This window comes from Aethalodelphis obliquidens, unplaced genomic scaffold (genome assembly GCF_003676395.1).
Source record: "Aethalodelphis obliquidens isolate GAN/ISIS:26980383/991018 unplaced genomic scaffold, ASM367639v1 scaffold19, whole genome shotgun sequence".
NCBI classification, from domain to species: Eukaryota; Metazoa; Chordata; class Mammalia; order Artiodactyla; family Delphinidae; genus Aethalodelphis; species Aethalodelphis obliquidens.
Window position 1 is genome coordinate 16526108 of NW_020837963.1, and position 19828 is coordinate 16545935.

The 19828-nt window shown below is 36.8% G+C and overlaps 2 protein-coding genes across 13 annotated transcripts in view; one reads left to right on the top strand and one right to left on the bottom strand.

Annotated features, from left to right (window-relative positions):
• PIGN (phosphatidylinositol glycan anchor biosynthesis class N) overlaps positions 1–6102 on the bottom strand; it is a 108194-nt gene extending 102092 nt beyond the window's left edge. For 5 of the 7 annotated variants that reach the window (XM_027118686.1, XM_027118685.1, XM_027118684.1 and 2 more), the window contains exons 1-3: positions 5911–6102; positions 3623–3773; positions 279–451 (exon numbers count right to left, since the gene is read on the bottom strand). In XM_027118686.1, the coding sequence (XP_026974487.1) occupies positions 279–316 (38 nt within the window). In that variant the 5' untranslated portion in view covers positions 317–451; positions 3623–3773; positions 5911–6102. The remainder of the gene's footprint in view (positions 1–278; positions 452–3622; positions 3774–5910) is intronic. The other 2 variants (XM_027118689.1, XM_027118683.1) reach the window with 1 other exon arrangement.
• Positions 6103–6323: 221 nt separating this feature from the next.
• Positions 6324–19828, top strand: part of RELCH (RAB11 binding and LisH domain, coiled-coil and HEAT repeat containing) — a 120785-nt gene continuing 107280 nt past the window's right edge. For 2 of the 6 annotated variants that reach the window (XM_027118691.1, XM_027118690.1), the window contains exon 1: positions 6327–7067. In XM_027118691.1, the coding sequence (XP_026974492.1) occupies positions 6548–7067 (520 nt within the window). In that variant the 5' untranslated portion in view covers positions 6327–6547. Of the gene's footprint in view, positions 7068–19828 lie in introns of all 6 variants that reach the window. The other 4 variants (XM_027118693.1, XM_027118692.1, XR_003435293.1 and 1 more) reach the window with 3 other exon arrangements.

Below are 19828 nucleotides of genomic sequence, written 5' to 3' on the forward strand. Positions count from 1 at the left end.
ATGGTAAGCAGATGTTTAAACGTATAAGAAGAACTACCAAACTTTTCCCAAACTGTTTAACACACCTACAAGCAATGTCTTTAAGTGTTTTAAAACTTTATTTTATTGACAATCTATAATTTGGCTATAAATGTCATTTTAGAATTTACTTTTATAGTAAGTATAATGTGCTTTATAATTTCTTATATATTGTTATAATGTTCCCCCCACTCTTGAGTATATTCAATTACAGTTAGTTAGTGGGAGTGTAGTGGTAACCTACTGTGGTTTTAATTTACCTTTCCCTGATGACCAATAACGTTGAGCAACTTCTCATGCATTTAATGAACTTTTTTTAATCCTCTTTTTTTGCCCTTTTCACTTTTTAAACAGCGTTTTTCAAATAGCAGTACTTTGAAATTCTGATTAAGTTCAATTAATTTTCTTTTGGTGATTGTATTTTGTGTCCCACCTAAGGAATTTTTGTAAATGACAACACTTTAGTATAGATTTTTAACATTTTTATTTTCAAACAATTCCAAATTCAGAGAAAAATTGCAATAGTGGTATGAACATCCATACACCCCTTAGCCATATACATCTAACGTTAACATTTTTCCCACTTGCTTTATCATTTTCTCCCTCTTGCCTCTCTGGTCCCTGCCTCACCTCTTTAACTTACCCCTCCCATGTGTGCGGGTGGGAGGTTTGGGGGTGTGTGTGTGTCGCATAATATTGTTTCTGAATCATGTGAAGATAAGTTACATACACTATGGCCCTTTACCCCTAAATACTTCAGTGTTTATTTCCTGAAAATAATGATACTCCCATATATACCTACAGTAGCGTTATCAACTTCAGTACACTCAACATCAGTATTTTTATCTAATCTACCATCTATACTCCAAATTTTTGAAGTGTCCCAATAATATTCTTTATAGCATTTTTATAGCTTTATTGAGGCATAATTGGCCTATAATAAGCTGTATATATTTAAAGTGTATAATAATCACTGTCAAGATAGTGAACATACCCATAACCCTCAAAAGTTTCCTCATGCCTCTGTGATTCATCCCTACATATTTCATTTTTTGATATTATTGTAAATGATATTTTTTATTTCAATTTCCCCTTGTTAGTTCTTAAATTACCACTGATTTTTATACATTCACTTTGTATCCTGCAACACTGAAAAATTATTAGTTACAGTAACTTTTATGTAGGTACCTTTTGATTTTCTAAAGAGATAACTATGTCACCTGTGAAAAAAGGACTTCTTAGCAATCTATACTTTTTTATTTATGTCTCACGCTTGTTGTACTGTCTAGGACCTCTAGTATAATGTTGAATAGGTGTAATAACAACAGAAATCCTTGCCTTGTTTCCAGTCTTAGGGTGAAAGTTGTCAGTTTTCCAGGTTTTGTAGATTCCCTTTCTTAAGTTAAAGAAGTTCCCTTTTACTCTCAATATGCAAAGAGTTTTAAACTGTGAATGAATGCTGGATTTTGTCAAATGCTTTTGTTGCATCTATTGAGATGATCATGATCATTCGGTTTTTCTCTTTTAGTCTCCCAATGTGGGTGAATTACGCTGATTGAATTTCAAACGTTAAACCAAGCTTGCACTCTCAGAATAAACCCCACTTGATCATTAAGTGTTATCCTTTCTATATACTATTGGATTTTATTTCCTGAAATACTATTTAGCATTTTAAAGTAATATTTATTAGAGATATTAGACTATAAGTTTCTTTTTTCTCTGGTTTTGGTATCAGACAATGCATTGGGAAGTGCTGTTACCTCTTTTATTTTTTGGAAGAGGCTGTGTAGAATTTATATTATTTCTTCCTTTCTTGTGTAACAGAATTCACCAATGAAACCAATGGCTCAGAGTTTTCTTTGTTGGAAGGTTTTTAACTATAAATTCTTCATATACAGAGAGATGTTATGATTATTTACTACTTGTTGAGTGAGTTTTGGTAGTTTTATCTTTTAATTTGTCCATTTGTCCATTTCACCCAAATTGTCAAATTTATTATTCCAAAATTATCCATAATATTCTATTCACTTATCCTTTTTTTTGTCATCTAGCTCAGGACCCCATCTATCAGGTATCATATTTAGTTATGCAAAGTAAGTCATTTTTCAAGTACTTAATTCATTTCAGTTAGATCTTAAACTCTATTTACAACTAAAGTACATACTGTATATATCTAGATGTACAGAAGCTCACACTGATTTAAATACTCCTCTTTACCATGGAAACCTGAGTACTCTCCTTTCCATGCTTATATATAAGGAAATATGTATATCACGTCTCACTTTCATTTGTATTTACAAATAACTCCCTGGACTTATGTTCTTTCTTTTCTCCATTGTTATTACACAACTCTTCTATATAAAGTATCAAAGTTTATGTGTCAAAGGATAATACAAATTTTCCACTACCCAAAACCTTACTGAAGTAGTGAAACAAAAATTGTATTTGAGAACTTTGACCCTGAAGCTGTAACAGCCAACATAAAAATCTAGCTCTGTTATATAGTGACAGTGGGATCCTAGTCAAGTCCCTACCTTGCACTCTCAAGCATCACTTCCTCAGGGACTATGCAGTCCAAATCAGAAGCCAAAACCTTTACTTCAGTTTACAATTATATGGCTATGACTCTGACTATTTGTAGTAATGTCTGTCTCTATCATTTAAAGCTGATTCCAAAACAGCAAGACAGGCTTTCTCCAGCACTCATCACAGTCCTGGGCACTTACTAAGGACTAATAAATGACTTACAATTATCATTTCAAAGGTAAATGTAATATGCAGGATAGCCACTAGAGGCTGCCTTGTTTCTCTATTTATTCCTCCTCCAGAACATACGCATGAACTGTGAAGATTCAGGATACTTAAAAACAACCACAACAACTTTTATGTTTAAGTCATTTACTATACATAAAATTTCGGTGATTCCAAAATATCATTCTTCACACACTACTTATTTTATTATTGCTAAGCACATGTAATTAAGCAATATTATTACTTAATATTTCTGTTTTTAAAAAATCACTTTTTATTCAGATTTAGTGAAAAAGAAAACTTTGTCATGGATGAATCATTTGGAAACCACCAAAATAAATGAATAATTACTAAAAATTTTAAAATACACATAACCATATATCAATAAAAGTTATTTAGCTTATATCTGTGGGATGTTTACCACATGCTAAAAAACAATGTTAAAAAATTAGAATGTATAAAAATGTATAAAAAATTAGATACTTATAAAACTTTAAGTCAATGAAAAACTTGCATTTGAAATATTACTTGTGGTTATTATAAGACTACTAAAGCAAAAAATAATTTTTTAAACATGAAAATGATTTAAGTGCTTGGAAAAAGGTGATCTTTTATATTTTCATCACTAAGATACAAACTTCAATGACTATCCATATTATTCAGTGAAACATTAGCTGTAAAGACCAAATTAATGCAGATCTTGCTAAGTAGAAAGAAAATTTCTCAACAATATTAACAGCAAACTATTAAAAGTAGAGATCAGCAATTATTAATATTCTAGTATGTGCTATTTCTTAAACATTTTAAATTGGTAAGTAAACCTCTATGTATTGCGGAAGAGAAAAGTACTTACTGAGGAGACTGGCCAGTTGATTTGTTACGGGCTTGGAAGGTCACATAAACAAGTCCATGATTATAGGATACGAAGTAGAATCAGGAAACTACAGACGTGTTATAGGAAGCCAATCATGGAAGGACTTCTACATCCAACTCCTTACAACTCTCTGAGGAAACATATTTTAAATCTATTGATATTTTCAACTTTCATTTTAGAAATCAGACCTTAAATTAAAGATATTCCCTTTGGGACCTACTACCTTAATTGCTTTTTCTGGCTGTAGCTACTAAACAATTGACAAGGGGTTTGTTTTGCTTTATTTTTAAAAGTCTGTCAAATGTTCTCCATATACTAGTATAACATTAATTGAGAACTGACTATAACATTTATTGTGTACTAGGTACCAGGTACGGTGACAAGCACATTCTTAATTCTATACACTTTCAGCATCCCCTCGACAGATGAGGGCTGAGAGAAGTCAAGTAACTATTTAAAATTCTCACAGTGGGCTTCCCTGGTGGCGCAGTGCTTGGGAGTCCGCCTGCCGATGCGGGGGGCGCGGGTTCGTGCCCCGGTCTGGGAGGATCCCGCGTGCCGCGGAGCGGCTGGGCCCGTGGGCCATGGCCGCTGAGCCTGCGCGTCTGGAGCCTGTGCTCCGCAGCGGGAGAGGCCACGCAGTGAGAGGCCCACGTATCGCAAAAAAACAAAAAAAACAAAACAAAAAAACCCATAAAAGTCTCACAGTAAATAATTGGCAGAACTGGGATATGAACTTTAGGCTTTTCAACCTAATAAGCACAATCCTCTAAGGGAAGACCATAAGTGCAGGGACACTAAATACAAAAGATTTCTAAAATTCCCCATTACAGAGATGGAAATATTGTACTATACAAACAACCCATTTCTAATCATGCCCTTTCCATGCCAGTCCCTAATCCCTTCCATTCCTCCATTCCAGAAATTGGTTCCATTTTCAGTCTCTCTGGCAAACTCAATAAGGAGCAGCAATCCTTTTAGCTAAGAAATATGTAACAGCATTGACTAGTTTGATACTATTTTTCTAAGATCCACGATCTTTTTTTCCATGCTTTTCTTCAATATATTATGGCTCACACACAAAAAAATTTAGAATTCAAACATTAGGAGCTAATGTTCTATAAAAATACTTTGAATTCTTAGTATTAATAACATCAAAAACAACTTCTACCAAAAATAAAACGAAAAACCCAAAGCCTCATTCAAATGAAAAGTTTAGTTTACTGAGCCTGGGTAAACTGAAATTAAAGCCGACATTTAACTGTTGGTATACACTTACATGTAAACCAATAACCTGACCTAAGGCTATATAAGAACGCTATATTTTTATTTTTCCACAGACCTAAAGGATATACTTCACTGCTTCAATGTAACATAACTTACCTGATAACATAATTATTGCCACCTCTATTTTGGTGCTTCAAGGAAGAACCTATGCAGAAAGACAGGGAAATCTAAAAGTGCATAAGTGGCAAACTTTGTATACTGTGCTAACATATTTGTATACTGTCCAATATATATATACTGTCCAAAGTATACTTTGTATACTGTCCAAACTTAGTATACTGTGCTAACACTTGATAAAGGATATCAAAACTGTCAAAAGCAGCCAAGTTTGAAAACAATTTCTCAGTTCCACAGTCAGTACCTTGACTCCAGCCTAAATGTACAAGTCAGAAATGTTGCAAGGCATAGCGGAGAAAGAATGGCTATGGACATAAGAGAACTGACTTTAGTTCTTTGAATACTTATTGATGGAGTTGACTTATCCGGGTCATTGAACGTCTCTAGGATTAAGTTTACTTTTCCCTCCACTGAGGGACTGCATTTGATATTTTGAAGCATCCCTGTGTATTAAATCCTGAGATTCTAACAGTTTGCTACTGAAGTCGAGGCTATCAGGGTATTCTCTGATCCACACAAATCCAAACCTCTGAGTTCCATTTTCTATTTACTCTCTCCACCTCCCACACCCCACCCTATGGCATCCTGCCCTATCACTACTAACTCGGTGGCGAGAAGGCGCTCTCCTAGGCCTCCAGGGCAAACGGATACACGGCTGGGAAGGCAAGGAAGAGAAAGGAAGCCGCATTCTGACTACAGCCCTTGCCCTGGGCACTTGCTACACATGCGGAGAAAATGCCATCAATTGGCGGCACACAGCAGAAAAAGTGAAACGTGCTAAGGAAAAGTGAAGCAGCTCGGCGGCGGGCGTGAGGCCACTTTCGGGGCCATCGCACCTCTCCCCCACTAGTCCCGGACTTTACCTGGGCTTATACAGGTCAGGCCTGATCTCAGAAATGGGGCCTCCTCACCGCGAAGGCGGGACCCAGCTCGAGGTCAGAGTTCCCCTCTGTTCCCGAAAGGACATCCAAGAGAATGAATGTTCCTAAACCACCGTCATAACCGCTCCTCAACCACGGAACACCGCTGACACTTACCTGTCCAGAAGCTGCTCTCGCGATAGTTCTTGGGTCAGCCCTCTGTAACTCCAGTCCCCGCCCCCTACCTCATTTGGCCAATCAAAAAGGAGTGGGGGCGGAATTTTGTCTTTGAGCGTGGAGCGGGGCCCTCTATCTTTGCTCACTAGTGGGGAGAACGGGCGGGGCGGGGGCGGGGCTGGGGCGGGGAGAGGGGGCACGGCACGCGCCATTTCTCGCGAGACTGGGGACCAGGAAGACGCCTGCAGAGCCAGGCTGCTGCTGCAGCTGCGGCTGAGGCAGAGGGTGGTGCTGCTTCCAGACCGTTTGCCTCCGAGCCTGGGCCTGGTCTCCAAGTGAGGAGGCGGGACGTGGCCAATCCGGGGCCCTGAAGGTGCCCAGTGCCCGCTGAGGCTTAGTGGGGATTCAGGCTGCGGCCTGTCAGAGCCAGACAGGGAGGCGCCCACGCTCCTGACAGTATAAGATGGCGGCGATGGCGCCTGGAGGTGGCGGCGGCGGCGTGAATCCATTCCTCAGCGATTCGGACGAGGACGACGACGAGGTTTCAGGGACCGACGAGCGGCGGGCAGGACTTCGGCTGAGTTCCGGGGTCGGCCTAGATCCTGGCTCTGCGGACTCGCTATCGCCTCAGGATCCCGTGGCCTTAGGGAGCAGTGCACGACCAGGGCTCCCTGGGGAGGCGTCGGCGGCTGCGGTGGCCCTGGGGGGCACTGGCGAGACCCCGGCCCGATTGTCAATTGATGCGATCGCGGCTCAGTTGTTGCGCGATCAATACTTGCTGACCGCCCTGGAGCTGCACACCGAGCTGTTAGAGAGTGGCCGCGAGCTCCCTCGGCTGCGCGATTACTTCTCCAATCCCGGCAACTTCGAGAGGCAGAGCGGGACCCCGCCGGGGTTAGGGGCGCCGGGGATCCCTGGAGCAGCCGGCGTTGGAGGCGCAGGAGGTCGGGAGCCGAGTACTACGTCGGGTGGGGGACAGCTCAGTAAGTGAACAACAGCCCTGTCACTCCGGCTGGACTGTTGGGATTGCAAGGGGTAGTTGTGGGGAGGGGTACTTCCGGGCGGATACTGAGTATGAGGAACATTTTAGTTAGAGAGTTGGGGCGGGGGGTGATCTTCTGCGGTGGAAGCAAAAGGATCTGGCAGTGACTGTTCTCTGCCTGCCTGCCTGCCTCCAGCTCTTGGCTGGACTTGCACCTGCTCCTGGCTCCACTCTTGGTGTCGGGATCTACTAAATAGCCAGCGTTTCTAGTTCACTGGCTATTACGTGACCCCAGAAGACTCCCTTGCAACCTTGGTTTATCGCTTTAATCCTTTTTCCGTTTTCTCCAATCCCCTGAATCACCACTGCCTGGAAACAGTGTTCCTTAAATTGTTCGCAGTAATTATTTGACTCAAAGTCAAGAGAGAAAAGAATAGGAAATTTCTCTCCACGAAATCAGATCCACTTGAAGACCCTTTGTCTTTGGGAAGACTTGCTCACTCAAAAATTAGGTTTTCTGTTGCATAAAATTTGTTCTGTTTAAATTCAGTTTAATTCCATTTCTGTTCCTTAATTTCAGTAGGTTTCCAAAATTACAGGAAGTCTAAGGAGCTGGCTAGGCAAGTTCTGCCTGCAGTGTATCTGCTGGTCTCACCACCTCACAGGCTTTTTTCTCTGCCTAAGTTAGGAATTAACTTTTTTACCTTGTTATAATCATTGTTAGCAGTATAGAGTAGTCGTTTACTTCATTCATCATATATTTATAAGCATTTCTTATGACTTTAAAACGTGCTGTCAAGGATGTGTACTGTATTCCTAGGACCCACCCCTTTTGAGAGGCATCTTAGATTTTTTCCCTTATTAATGGTATGAGGTGTTTTTGTGCGTTATGTGAGGCCAACTGGAATTTACTAACAAATGTTAAATATACAGTTTTAAAAGTGTAACCCAATTGATTATTTTTTTGTCTATACTTTTTTTTTTTTTTTTTTTTGCGGTACGCGGGCTTCTCACTGCTGTGGCCTCTCGCGTTGCGGAGCAGAGGCTCCGGACGCGCAGGCTCAGCGGCCATGGCTCACGGGCCCAGCCGCTCCGCGGCATGTGGGATCTTCCCGGACCGGGGCAAAAACCCATGTCCCCTGCATCGGCAGGCGGACTCTCAACCACTGCGCCACCAGGGAAGCCCTGTCTATACTTTTAAATGGTGCCAGAGACTTATATTTCCTAACTTAGCTGTAGTGAAAGTGCAAAGAGTGCACTTTCCATCAGGGTAAATACTGAGCATATTTCTCTCTTGAATATGGAACTTTCTCAGCAGGTGTAACTTCCTTGCTCAATATTATAGCATAATATTCCGTTTCTGGAAACGATTTTCTCATTGCTGACCTTTAAGACCATAAAATGTAACAAAGAGCAGTGTAACAAAATTGTTAGGTAGTTGGCTTTCTTTGTTTGTTTTCAGATTTTTGAACTATCTAATAATGATTTTCACCTGATAAGCTCTTACTACTTCCTCAAGACCCAGCTCAAATGTCATCTTTGTAAATGTTTCCCACACTCTCCAGGCTTGGTTGTTTGGTTCTTTCATTGTACTATTTTCAAACCTCAACCGTTGCTTTTAGCTTTTTGTATTTGATTTGTTAACAGTATCATTTTTCTCCATTAGATAGTCAATTCTTGAGGGTCATCTTTATATTCCTCACAGTTTGTGCAGTTCCTGGCCTGTTGTTGAACATAATTAAATTGCATCTGCTGTGTTTTTCTACTATATAAATATAATGAAATGGGTTATTACTTACTTCATAACTTTATTCTATTTAATTTAAAAGAATTTATTATCCTGTTCACCCTACCTTATTATGGCGTGATATCACTGTTTATAGTGAAAATGTCACTTAAAAACCTTTCGTATACAAATATATTTATAATTTAGACAATATTATAGAGGTGTTTTAGAGTAAAAATTGACTTCTAAATGCCTTTGCATTATACATTTTTATAGTTTCTTGAAACAACTTAAGTCCTGTGATCAAAAATCAAAATTTAACTACAATCAAATATTCATCTGCAGTTGTGCTTTTCTATTATCCTCATTTAATTGGACCTGTTTTGGGTATAACTCAAAAATATATAATTAAATATTTTAGATAATGTATTTTCAAGTTAGTACAAAACAAATGAGCAACAGGGAAAAAAGTATCAAAATTATCCATAATCCAACCAGTGGTACTTGCCTTTTCTGTCTTTTCTATCCATATAATTTAGAAAGCAAAAATTGTTTTAAACTGTTTTATATAGCTTTATATTAGTTGACAGACACTGTAATTTTTACCATCAACTTTGAGGTAAAATTCCATACAATAAAATGTGCCCATTTCAAGTGTACAGTGTGATGAGTTTTGGAAAAAAAATTACTACTACAAATAAAATACAAAACATTTTTATTGTCGCCAGAACTCCTTCATTTTCCTTTGCATTCAATATCCGAAGACCATCACTGACCACTGTAGAACACAATTTTCCAGTCTTGGCCTAGGCACTATCGAAACTTTGGGCCTGATAATTCTTTGTTGTGTTAGTGTCCTCTGCATTCTAGAATGTTTAACAGCATTGCTGGCCTCTCTGTCTGCTAGATACCAGTAGCAACCACCCCAACCCCATTCCCTAAGTTGTGAAAATCAAAAAATGTCACTAGCACTGTCCAAGGAAGGGGAGGGCAAAATTTCCCCAATTGAGAACCACTTCCTTAGTTAAGTTTTGTCTATTTTAAAATTTCATATAAATGCAGTTCCGGAGCATATAGTCTTTTCTGTCTGGCTTCCTTTGCTCCGTAAAATGTTTTTGAAATTTATCCAAATAATGTTTTTATGTGTATTAATAGTTCATTCCTTTTTTGGTTTATCCATTCATCTGTTAGCCATTTGTGTTTTTTCCATTTTTGGCCTGTATGAATAAAGCTGCCATGAACATTCTTGTATAAGTTTTGCCTGGACATATGTTTTCATTTCTTTTGGGTACTACCTAGGAATAGAATTCCTGGGTCATATACTTAGTATATATTTAAATTTGTAAGAAACGGTCAAACTGTTTTTACAAAATGGTTGTATCATTTAATATTTCCATCACCAGTGTGCGAGAGTTTCAATTTCTATACATCCCCCAAACACTTGGTATTTTCAGGCTTTTTATTTAACTCATTCTAGTGAGAGTGCTGTGGTATTTCATTGAGGGCTAGTGATGCTGAGCTATTTCTTCTGAGTTTTTGCCATTGTGTGTGTGTGTGTGTGTGTGTGTGTGTGTGTATTGCCATTAATGTATCTTTTGTGAAATGTCTCTTCCCAGCTTGTTATTGAGTTATAGTTCTTTATATATTCTGGACCCACATCCTTTATCAAATATGTGTTTTGCAAATTTTTTCTCCCAGTATGGTTTGCCTTTTCATTTTTTAATAATGGGTCTTATGAACAAAGGTTTTTAATTTTATCAAGTCCAGTTAATTGGGTTTATTCCTTAATGATTTGTGCTCTTTGTGTCCTAAATAAGAAATATTTGCCTGTCCTAAGGTTGCAACAATTTTCTTGTGTATTTTCTTCTAGAAATTTTATAGTTTTAGCTTTTAAATTTAGACCTATGATGGCATCATAAAAAGAAGAAATATTTCTTAAATATTCCTCCTATAAATGTGCAGATATTTATAGCACAAACTTTAGTATAGCTTAAATGCAAGTGCATTGTGTATGTCAAAATATCAGTGCATTTAAATGTCTTAATACAGTCAGAAAATAGATAAAGCTAAAAGAAGTCTGTAGAACTGTGGTTAGTACCATGTTTTGAAGATTTTGACTAAGCTCCTAATCACACAAATTCTGTTTTAGAGATTCTGAGGATGAATCCTTCTTTAGGACCAGACTACTGTCTGTTTTAAGGTCCTCTATGTTCAGTTCTAGCATGTCAGCTGTTGCTAGTTTGGTTATGACTTTATAATACTCAATAAGTACTTTTTGGTTAATTATAAAGAGTATAAAGATTGATAGTATGATTATCTAAAACATTAAATTATTTTTATTTGTTTTTATGTATTTTTTGATGTGTGTCTGATCTGAAAATTCATAAAACTTCAGAATAATACATGTATAGTCAAAAGTAGTTTTCTTTAAAGATGTCTAAAAGCAATTTAACTTTGTAAGATTTACTAAATCGTTTACCCAAAAGTCTGTTGACCTCGGTTAATACTAGTATAGTGGTGGTTTTAAAATACTGTAAGAAGTCTTCATACTATATTTAATCTTTTTTCTTGATTAGAAGAGTAGTCTATATTTATAAAACATTCAAAAATTAAAAGAATTATAGCTTTATAATTTTGATGTTTTCAGTAGAAGAATTTAAAATGAGCTCTAATGAAGTCTCAGTGTTTGATAAATTGTTGCAGCATCATTGTGATGTTCCTACTAGATCCATTTGTTAAACTAATTAGATCTTTTGTATTTCGTTTTACTTGGTTGAATATACACACACATTAATTATATATTTTTCCCTGTATTTTTGCCAGTTGAGCCAATTTGGTAATTGTTTTGCTTTCCAATTAGATTGCAAGATAAAAGTTGTGCCAATGCCATTGATTAGCACTGAACAGATTGTAGTATCTTATCCGGAGGAATGCTGGTTCCACTCTAAGCCTTAGAGTTCTAATCAAAATTAGACTGTAATTGCTTAGGATGAGCCAGTCCTTTGTAGAGACAGTAGGTGGTCAAATAACTTATGCCTTTCAATGATGGATTTCTTTTATTCTGTATTTATCATCCTTTCAAATTTTTGTAAGGCTGCTTATCAGGAGGCATTTATGATTGAATTTAATAATTTAACTTGTGAGCCTACAGACTTCTTGAGTCATCTTTCTCCTTTTTAAAATTTTCTGTTTCATTACCTTGCCTATCTTTTCTCAAAACTCTGAAAGGGTACATATCTCACTATGCTCTGTTCCTTTCTTAGTATCACCTGTGCTGTATGATTACCGTCTTCCAGAGTTTCCATCTCTTCTGCTTTACAAAGTACAGTAGTTCCTCCCTGTTAGGTTGGAATTGGGTTTAGTGCTTCCTCTGGCTTCTAACAGGAGAGTATCAAGAGTATATTTCTAAAATTTATTAGGTTCACTGCTTTTAGCTGAATGAGACTTCCTACTATTGTCTGGACCATATAGATTCCTAAATTTATCGCTTACATGACTGTCATTTTTTTGCCTATGCATTTCAGTAGCTTCAAACTTATTAATTCTTGTGGAAAATTAGTCAGATATTTTCGTTGCCTAGAACAGTGAAGAGTATAGTTGGTATTCAATATTTTACATTGATCAATACATTTATTAAACTGTGATCAACTAAGGATTGTAGGAATCCAAGAGAAGTTTAGTGTATGTCGTTGAGTTTATGTTCTTGATGGAGAGGCAAGAAAGTGAGGGTAAAGAGAAGATAATGTTTATTTTTTGTTTTGCCTTGTTTAAAACATCGTCTGGGAACATGCTTACCATTATCTGGCTCACCAATTAATAAAGAGATTTTAAAATGCAGTATGATGTTTCAAGCCACTGTGGTACATAGTTTAAAAGGAAGCAAGATAGGGGCATTAATCAGGGGAAACAGGCCTTATTTCTGTCAAAAATTAAACTTACACTTTCTACTTTAGGGGTGATCTTCAGAATGTAAGCTTATCTGTTTCTTTGCTTGTTTTTTTAAAAAAACATTTGTTGGAAAAAACGTTCCAGGATTAGTGTAATTTTCATTTTGTTTAGTATATTTAGGTCAAAAACTAAATTCGGTTAATTTGTTTTTATATGATGGCTTTTAATTGTGCCCACCCCCTTAACTCCCATGGTTTTAGGATGATTAACTGAAAAAGAACACTTACCTTGATCTAAAAATACAGTCTACTTATATCTAAATTACAAATATCGATTGAGATGGGTCTTAAATATTAATAGCCTATTTTTTTTCTTTCAGGTAGTTGTTTTTATTGGCTTCTACCTATAAGTACTGTGAGAGTTGATGATAAAATATGGTTTCTAAATTATTTATACTAAAAACATACTTGTTGATGCTTAAGTGAATTATGTTTTGCTGTTTGGCCATAATTTGAACACAGCTCCTCTTTGGTTGATTTTTGGGGGTTTTGCATTAGTTTAGGATTGATCTACTTCAACTCACTTATCGTATGAGTGTTTGTTTCAATATTACAATTAACTTTTTTTTGAGATCTAATTGTCATATGACATTTTATTAGTTTTAGGTGTCCAACATAATGATTTGATATATGTCTATATTGTGAAATGATTACCACAGTAAGTTTAGTTAGCAACCATCACCACACAAAGTTACAATTTTTTTTCCTGTATGAGAACTTCTAAGATCTACTCTCTGAGCAACTTTCAAATACACAAAACAGTCTTGTTAACTATGGTCACTATGCTGTACATTCCATCCCCAAGACTTGTTTATCTTAAAATTGGAAATTTGTACCTGCAATTAATTTTTTTTAACATCTTTATTGGAGTGTAATTGCTTTACAGTGTTGTGTTAGTTTCTGCTCTATAACAAAGTGAATCAGCTATACATATACATATATCCCCATATCCCCTCCCTCTTGTGCCTCCCTTCCACCCTCCCTATCCCACCCCTCTAGGTGGTCACAAAGCACCGAGCTAATCTCCCTGTGCTATGCAGCTGCTTCCCACTAGCTATCTGTTTTACATTTGGTAGTGTATATATGTCAATGCTACTCTATCACTTCATCACAGCTTACCCTTCCCCCTCCCCATGTCCTCAAGTCCATTCTCTACGTCTGCATCTTTATTCCTGTCCTGCCCCTAGGTTCATTAGAACCAATTTTTTTTTTTTTTTAGATTCCATATCTTTGTGTTAGCATAGGGTATTTGTTTTTCTCTTTCTGACTTACTTCACTCTGTATGACAGACTCTAGGTCTATCTACCTCACTACAAATAACTCAATTTCATTTCTTTTTATGGCCGAGTAATATTCCATTGTATATATGTGCCACATCTTCTTTATCCATTCATCTGTTGATGGACACTTAGGTTGCTTCCATGTCCTGGCTATTATAAATAGTGCTGCAGTGAACATTGTGTATACCTGCAATTAATTTTTTTAAACATCTTTATTGGAGTATAATTGCTTTACAATGGTGTGTTAGTTTCTGCTTTATAACAAAGTGAATCAGTTATACATATATCCCCATATCTCTTCCCTCTTGCGGCTCCCTCCCTCCAATTAATTTTTAAACTGGTTGCTGGCCCCCATTTCGCTGGAGCATGATAACTCTCTAATTCCACATATGCATATGTTTTCTACAAACTAAGGACATCTGCCCAGGAAATCTGAACAAGTTGAATGTAAATTGTCTAATTCACTTTAAAAATAGAATTCTTCTATCTAAAAAAAAATTCTTCAGATTTCTGAGAAATGAATACCTGATATAATTGAATACAGCAATGGTATTTACTAAGATTCAGCAAACGATAACACTTAACAGGATCAAGAAGACTGTCCTAGAGCTGATATATTTGGATTATAGCAAGCTACGTGACAGATCTCTCACACTGGTATGAATAAAATAGAGAAATATGGGCTTGGTAAAAGAGTAGCCGTGGAAAGATGCGTAACTGATAAAAACAACAGTAGGTCTGTGCCAGTCTAGATCATCTATACTTTTGAACTTGGCCCATTTTTAAAAAAAAATTTTATTTATTTATTTATGGCTGTGTTGGGTCTTCGTTTCTGTGTGAGGGCTTTCTGTAGTTGTGACAAGCGGGGGCCACTCTTCATCGCGGTGCGCGGGCCTCTCACTATCTCAGCCTCTCTTGTTGCGGAGCACAGGCTCCAGACGCGCAGACTCAGTAATTGTGGCTCACAGGCCCAGTTGCTCCGCAGCATGTGGGATCTTCCCAGACCAGGGCTCGAACCCGTGTCCCCTCCATTGGCAGGCGGACTCGCAACCACTGCGCCACCAGGGAAGCCCTTGGCCTAGTTTTTGAAGACCACTCAACTTGTAGTATTGATATCTGATCCTCAGTTCTGCTCTGCCACTTACAGCTCTGTTACTTTTAGAGCCGCCTTTTTTTTTTTTTTTGCGGTATGCCGGCCTCTCACGGTTGCGGCCTCTCCCGTTGCGGACGCGCAGGCTCAGCGGCCATGGCTCACGGGACCAGCCGCTCCGCGGCATGTGGGATCCTCCCAGACCGGGGCACGAACCCGTGTCCCCTGCATCGGCAGGCGGACTCTCAACCACTGCGCCACCAGGGAAGCCCTAGAGCCTTCTTATTCTGTGTGAAGCATAGTAATCATTTCTGTCCACTGCTAGTTATAGGGTTTTAATGAAGTTTACGTGAGGGTATATATGTGAGAGGACTTCAAAAACTCATTTTATAGTTACTTCTTTCTTTTATAAGAAAAAATATATGAAGCGATGAGGGAAAACTAGATCAGATTTGCTGATGATAAAAGACTGAGAAAGATAGGTGATGTCTGCTAGTACTAATTTGTAGGATTAAATGGGACTAATGGGTATATGGCATCCTAATTAAAATAATCGTTTAAAAAACATACTGGGAACATTTGTACTTGAAATTCACAGGAAAGTTTGATAGCATTTCTTTTTGAGTAGCCACCAAAAATTAGATCAAAGAAGTCTGCTCATTTTAAGGGAAAAAGCTGTATAGCATAGTGAGTTAAGACCACAGTTTGGAGTCAGACTACCTGGCTTGGATCCTGTTTCTGCTACTTTTTTATCCTTGTGACTTTGAATAAGTAACTTAATCTCTCAATGCCTCAGTCTCTTCATCTAAAAATGAGAATAACGGTACCTACCTCATAGAGCTGTTGTGAGAGTCAGCTGAATTAATATTTATTATCATTTGCAGTAAGTCTGTATAAGTGTAAAATAAATTATGAAAAGGCAAACATTGGATTTAGGATTTTGTAATGGTTCATTAAAACCTACTACCGTACAGTTAATGCATTGTATTTTATGTCTGTAAAGGCATTGTACCTACATTTTTACAGATGTGTTTAATCACATTCATGTAAGTTATTTTTAAATATAATTTCTTTTTGTGTTCTTCTTAGACAATGGTTACTTACTCAATTTTATAACTAATGGATGGCCAGAAAAGGGTTTTTTTCCCTTTATTTATTTTTGTTTTGGAACTTAATAATAGTTTAAAAAAATCAATATATGTTGCCATCTACAGAACAAGTACTTTAAAAGCAAAGAAGAGCAGAGGTAGACAGAGTGAAGTAAGAAAGAGATTACAGACCAGAAACAAGCTCAAGGAGTCTTTTGTATAGGAAAAAGAGTCAAATCAGTGCGGGAAGGGTAGGCTATTCAATAAATTTTTCTCCTTCTAGAGGGAAATTATTTCTCTACCTCCTACCATACACATACACACACACGAAAACAAAGTCTCCAAATGAATTAAAATACTAAATGTGGGAAATGGAACTTGAAAACTTTTGGAAGAAAATATTAAAACATATTTATGACCTTGAGGTGAGGATTTCTTAGACATAAAAATTGTACACTTTAAAGTAAGAGATTGATATATTTGTATCAAAATTAAAATTCCTGTATGTAAAAAGCTAACATAAAGTAAAAGACAAGCCACAGACTAGGAGTACATATTTGCCATATACATATAACAGTCAAAAAGTATTTCAAATTTAGAATCTGTATAGAATGCCTATAAATTAAGAGAAGGAAAAATAACCTAATGAAAAATAGGCAAAGGATAAAAATAGGTAATTCAAAAAGAAGCAAACCAATAAAAAGTTGCTCAAATTCACTAATAATCAGGGAAATGCATTTCACAATACCCAGCCTTTTGGCAAAAATGAAGATGTCTGACAACTCTTAGTATTCCTGATATGGAGGAAGCAGGCACTCTTGTGCTACCAGTAGAAGTGTCGATACAACTACTTTGAAGAATATTTTGATAAAATCTAGAAAAGTTGAAGATGTGCACACCCTTCAACCCAGCTTTTCCACGTGTAAGTATTTGGAACTTATGAGGGTGTGTAACAAGGTGTGTACAAGGTTGGAAACAGTCCTCTTGGCCATACATAATGGAAACATTAGTTATGGTATATTCATGAAATGGAAATCTTAGCAGCCTTTAATCAGATCTCAGATCTGTTGTGGAGCATTACAGTTCTATACCATTATTTAAATTTTCAAACACATAAAACAATACTGTATATTATTTGTGGGTACTTGTATATGTATTATAGATATAAAAGCATCAACTAGAGTCACACCAAATCCATTACTGTGCTTGCCCTTGAGGAGGGAAACATTAGGGACATGAACTTTAAGGTATTATTTCTTTTTAGATTGCAAACTGTTAGCAGTTGTTCATATCAGGTGGTGGTTATATGGTGTTGTACTTTTCTTTAAAGCAATTTAAAGTAAAGCATTTTAAAGTATTTTTGTCAAAATTTGCATGTAGTAAATTCCGGTAAAACAAGAAAAATTTGTAGTGGGAGTTATAACTCCACTATTCCACCCTTAATTGGCACCTAATCCTATAACTGTGCAGTGTAAATTGAGTTTGGTGTTTTTAGTGACATGAAATACCATCTTCTTTCTGGTATATGAACCCAGAGAATGAATTTTGCATAGTAAGTTATTTCTGCATATGTGTTTGGTATATGTCTACCTTTTTTGTTACCTTATATTGAATATCTGTCTTGTGTCATCTATTAATTAAATTTGCACAAAATAACAGCGAAAAAATGTCATTCTTTGCTCACAAACTATTGGTACATATGTACCAGTTTCTCTATTCTCAGTCTTCTGTTGCCATTTGTAACCTTGAGGATCAGTTTTATCTGGAAGGGAAATCTTCAGAATCAGTTAATAATTCTTAGTATAATGTTGACACAAATCTCTTTTAAGATACATTTGACATGTTTCAAGTGAACAAAACTGTACCAATAGCTTTTTATTGCATCGTATGAGGAGTTTTGTAACTATTCTGTTGATGTATATTTGTACGGAAATAGAATTACTGTTAGAAAAGTACCTAGCAACAGCCTTAAAGTTTCTAATTTTTCTAGGTAAGAGTAGCTCTTGATTGTAGGCATTCTTTACAATCATGGGAAGCTTCTTTTTTTCTTCAGGGATGGATATGTGAGTAAGGAGGGTTGACCAAAGAATATAAGGTGGGATGATGAGAGTTATGAATGTATCACCAAAATCTCTAGTCACATTTTATTATTGTTCTTAATGTTTAATATTTGCATTTTGTACCCTTTAATAAGTTACAGCAGTAAGAATTTTTGTCTCCTAAACCTTCTAATAAGATGTCCATATCAAATAGGTAGCCTGTATTGATGGGTGATTTTTGAATCTACAGTCTTACTGAACTCTTCCTAACAGATTTTTTTTCTATAAACAGTATTGTCTTCTGAATGCAGTTTTGATCAAATGTGTGTGACACAAAGGTCGGAAAGTAAAATGTATACTTATGTACTGTTGGTAGGATACTCTTTTGAGAATAATTTGGTGATATCAATCATATTTTTAAAATACATATTCCTAAAAAAATAAAATAAAATACATATTCCTTAATATCCAATTCCATTTCTATAATTTATTATAGACAAGCTTGTTTGCATTACTACTGAACCTAGGTTTTTTTCATAGATTCTACAAGTAAAGGTATCAAAGATTGAAAGCAACCTGACTGTCCAACAGTAGGGGATTGGCTAATTAAAAAAAACGATCTATATGTGCTGATGTGGAATGATCACCAAGATATATGATAAATTGAATAAATTAGGATGCAGGTTAATTTATTCAGGTATTTGTGTTTTTCCATTTACATACAAAAAGGGAGAAATTGGCAATGCCTAGGATATTTCTAAAAGGATATATACAGAAGAGTCTAAACAATGATTGTCGTCACAGAGGGTGATTGGTGGTTGGGAGATGGGCTTACCTTTTCTTTGTATGCCCTTTTATATTTTACCACATATCATGTCTTAAGTGGCAAGGCTGGGATTCCAAACCAGATCACTAACTTCCAAGTCTGCATTCTTTCCATCACACCACAACTACTGTTTTGTCAATTTTAAAGAACAGTTAAGCAAATATTCTTAAATCATTTTAGTGTATGGTCAGGCAAAGTATCTTAATAACTCATTCAGAGTATATCTTATTAACTCAGAGTAGCCAGTCATTTTAATGCAGAAGGCAAGTCAGGTAGTATAATATTGATCATTTAAAAAATAAAGTGATAAACTATAGCACCACATCAAGACAGAGGTGAATAATCTGCTGAATGAAATTCTAAGGAAATCTGCCAAGGTTGGATTAGCACGTACTCTCTTTTTCAGTCTTGAAGCTTTGCTGCATGGTTACATCTAAGTTTCTGGTCTAGACATGGAACATGGCTAAGCCTCAAGGAGGAGACCCCAGTTGCCATCATGGGTGTAACCTTCTTCCAGATATTCCCACCTATTATTTCAAAACTCCCCAGCAGTAAGAAATGGTGTTCATTTGTTTTTGAAGCCAGCTGGTCCTGGTTAGGTGGCTTAGATTGCTCAAGGTAGTGTCATCGTATTGTCTATGTTCTTTCTAACCATCCATCAGCCCTGTGCTTGTGTGCTGCCTTAGTTCAGGCCTTTAGCTTACATCTATCTGGACCTTCAGTTTTAGACTTATAACTGGTTCCTGTGCCTTTAAACTTTTCCTCC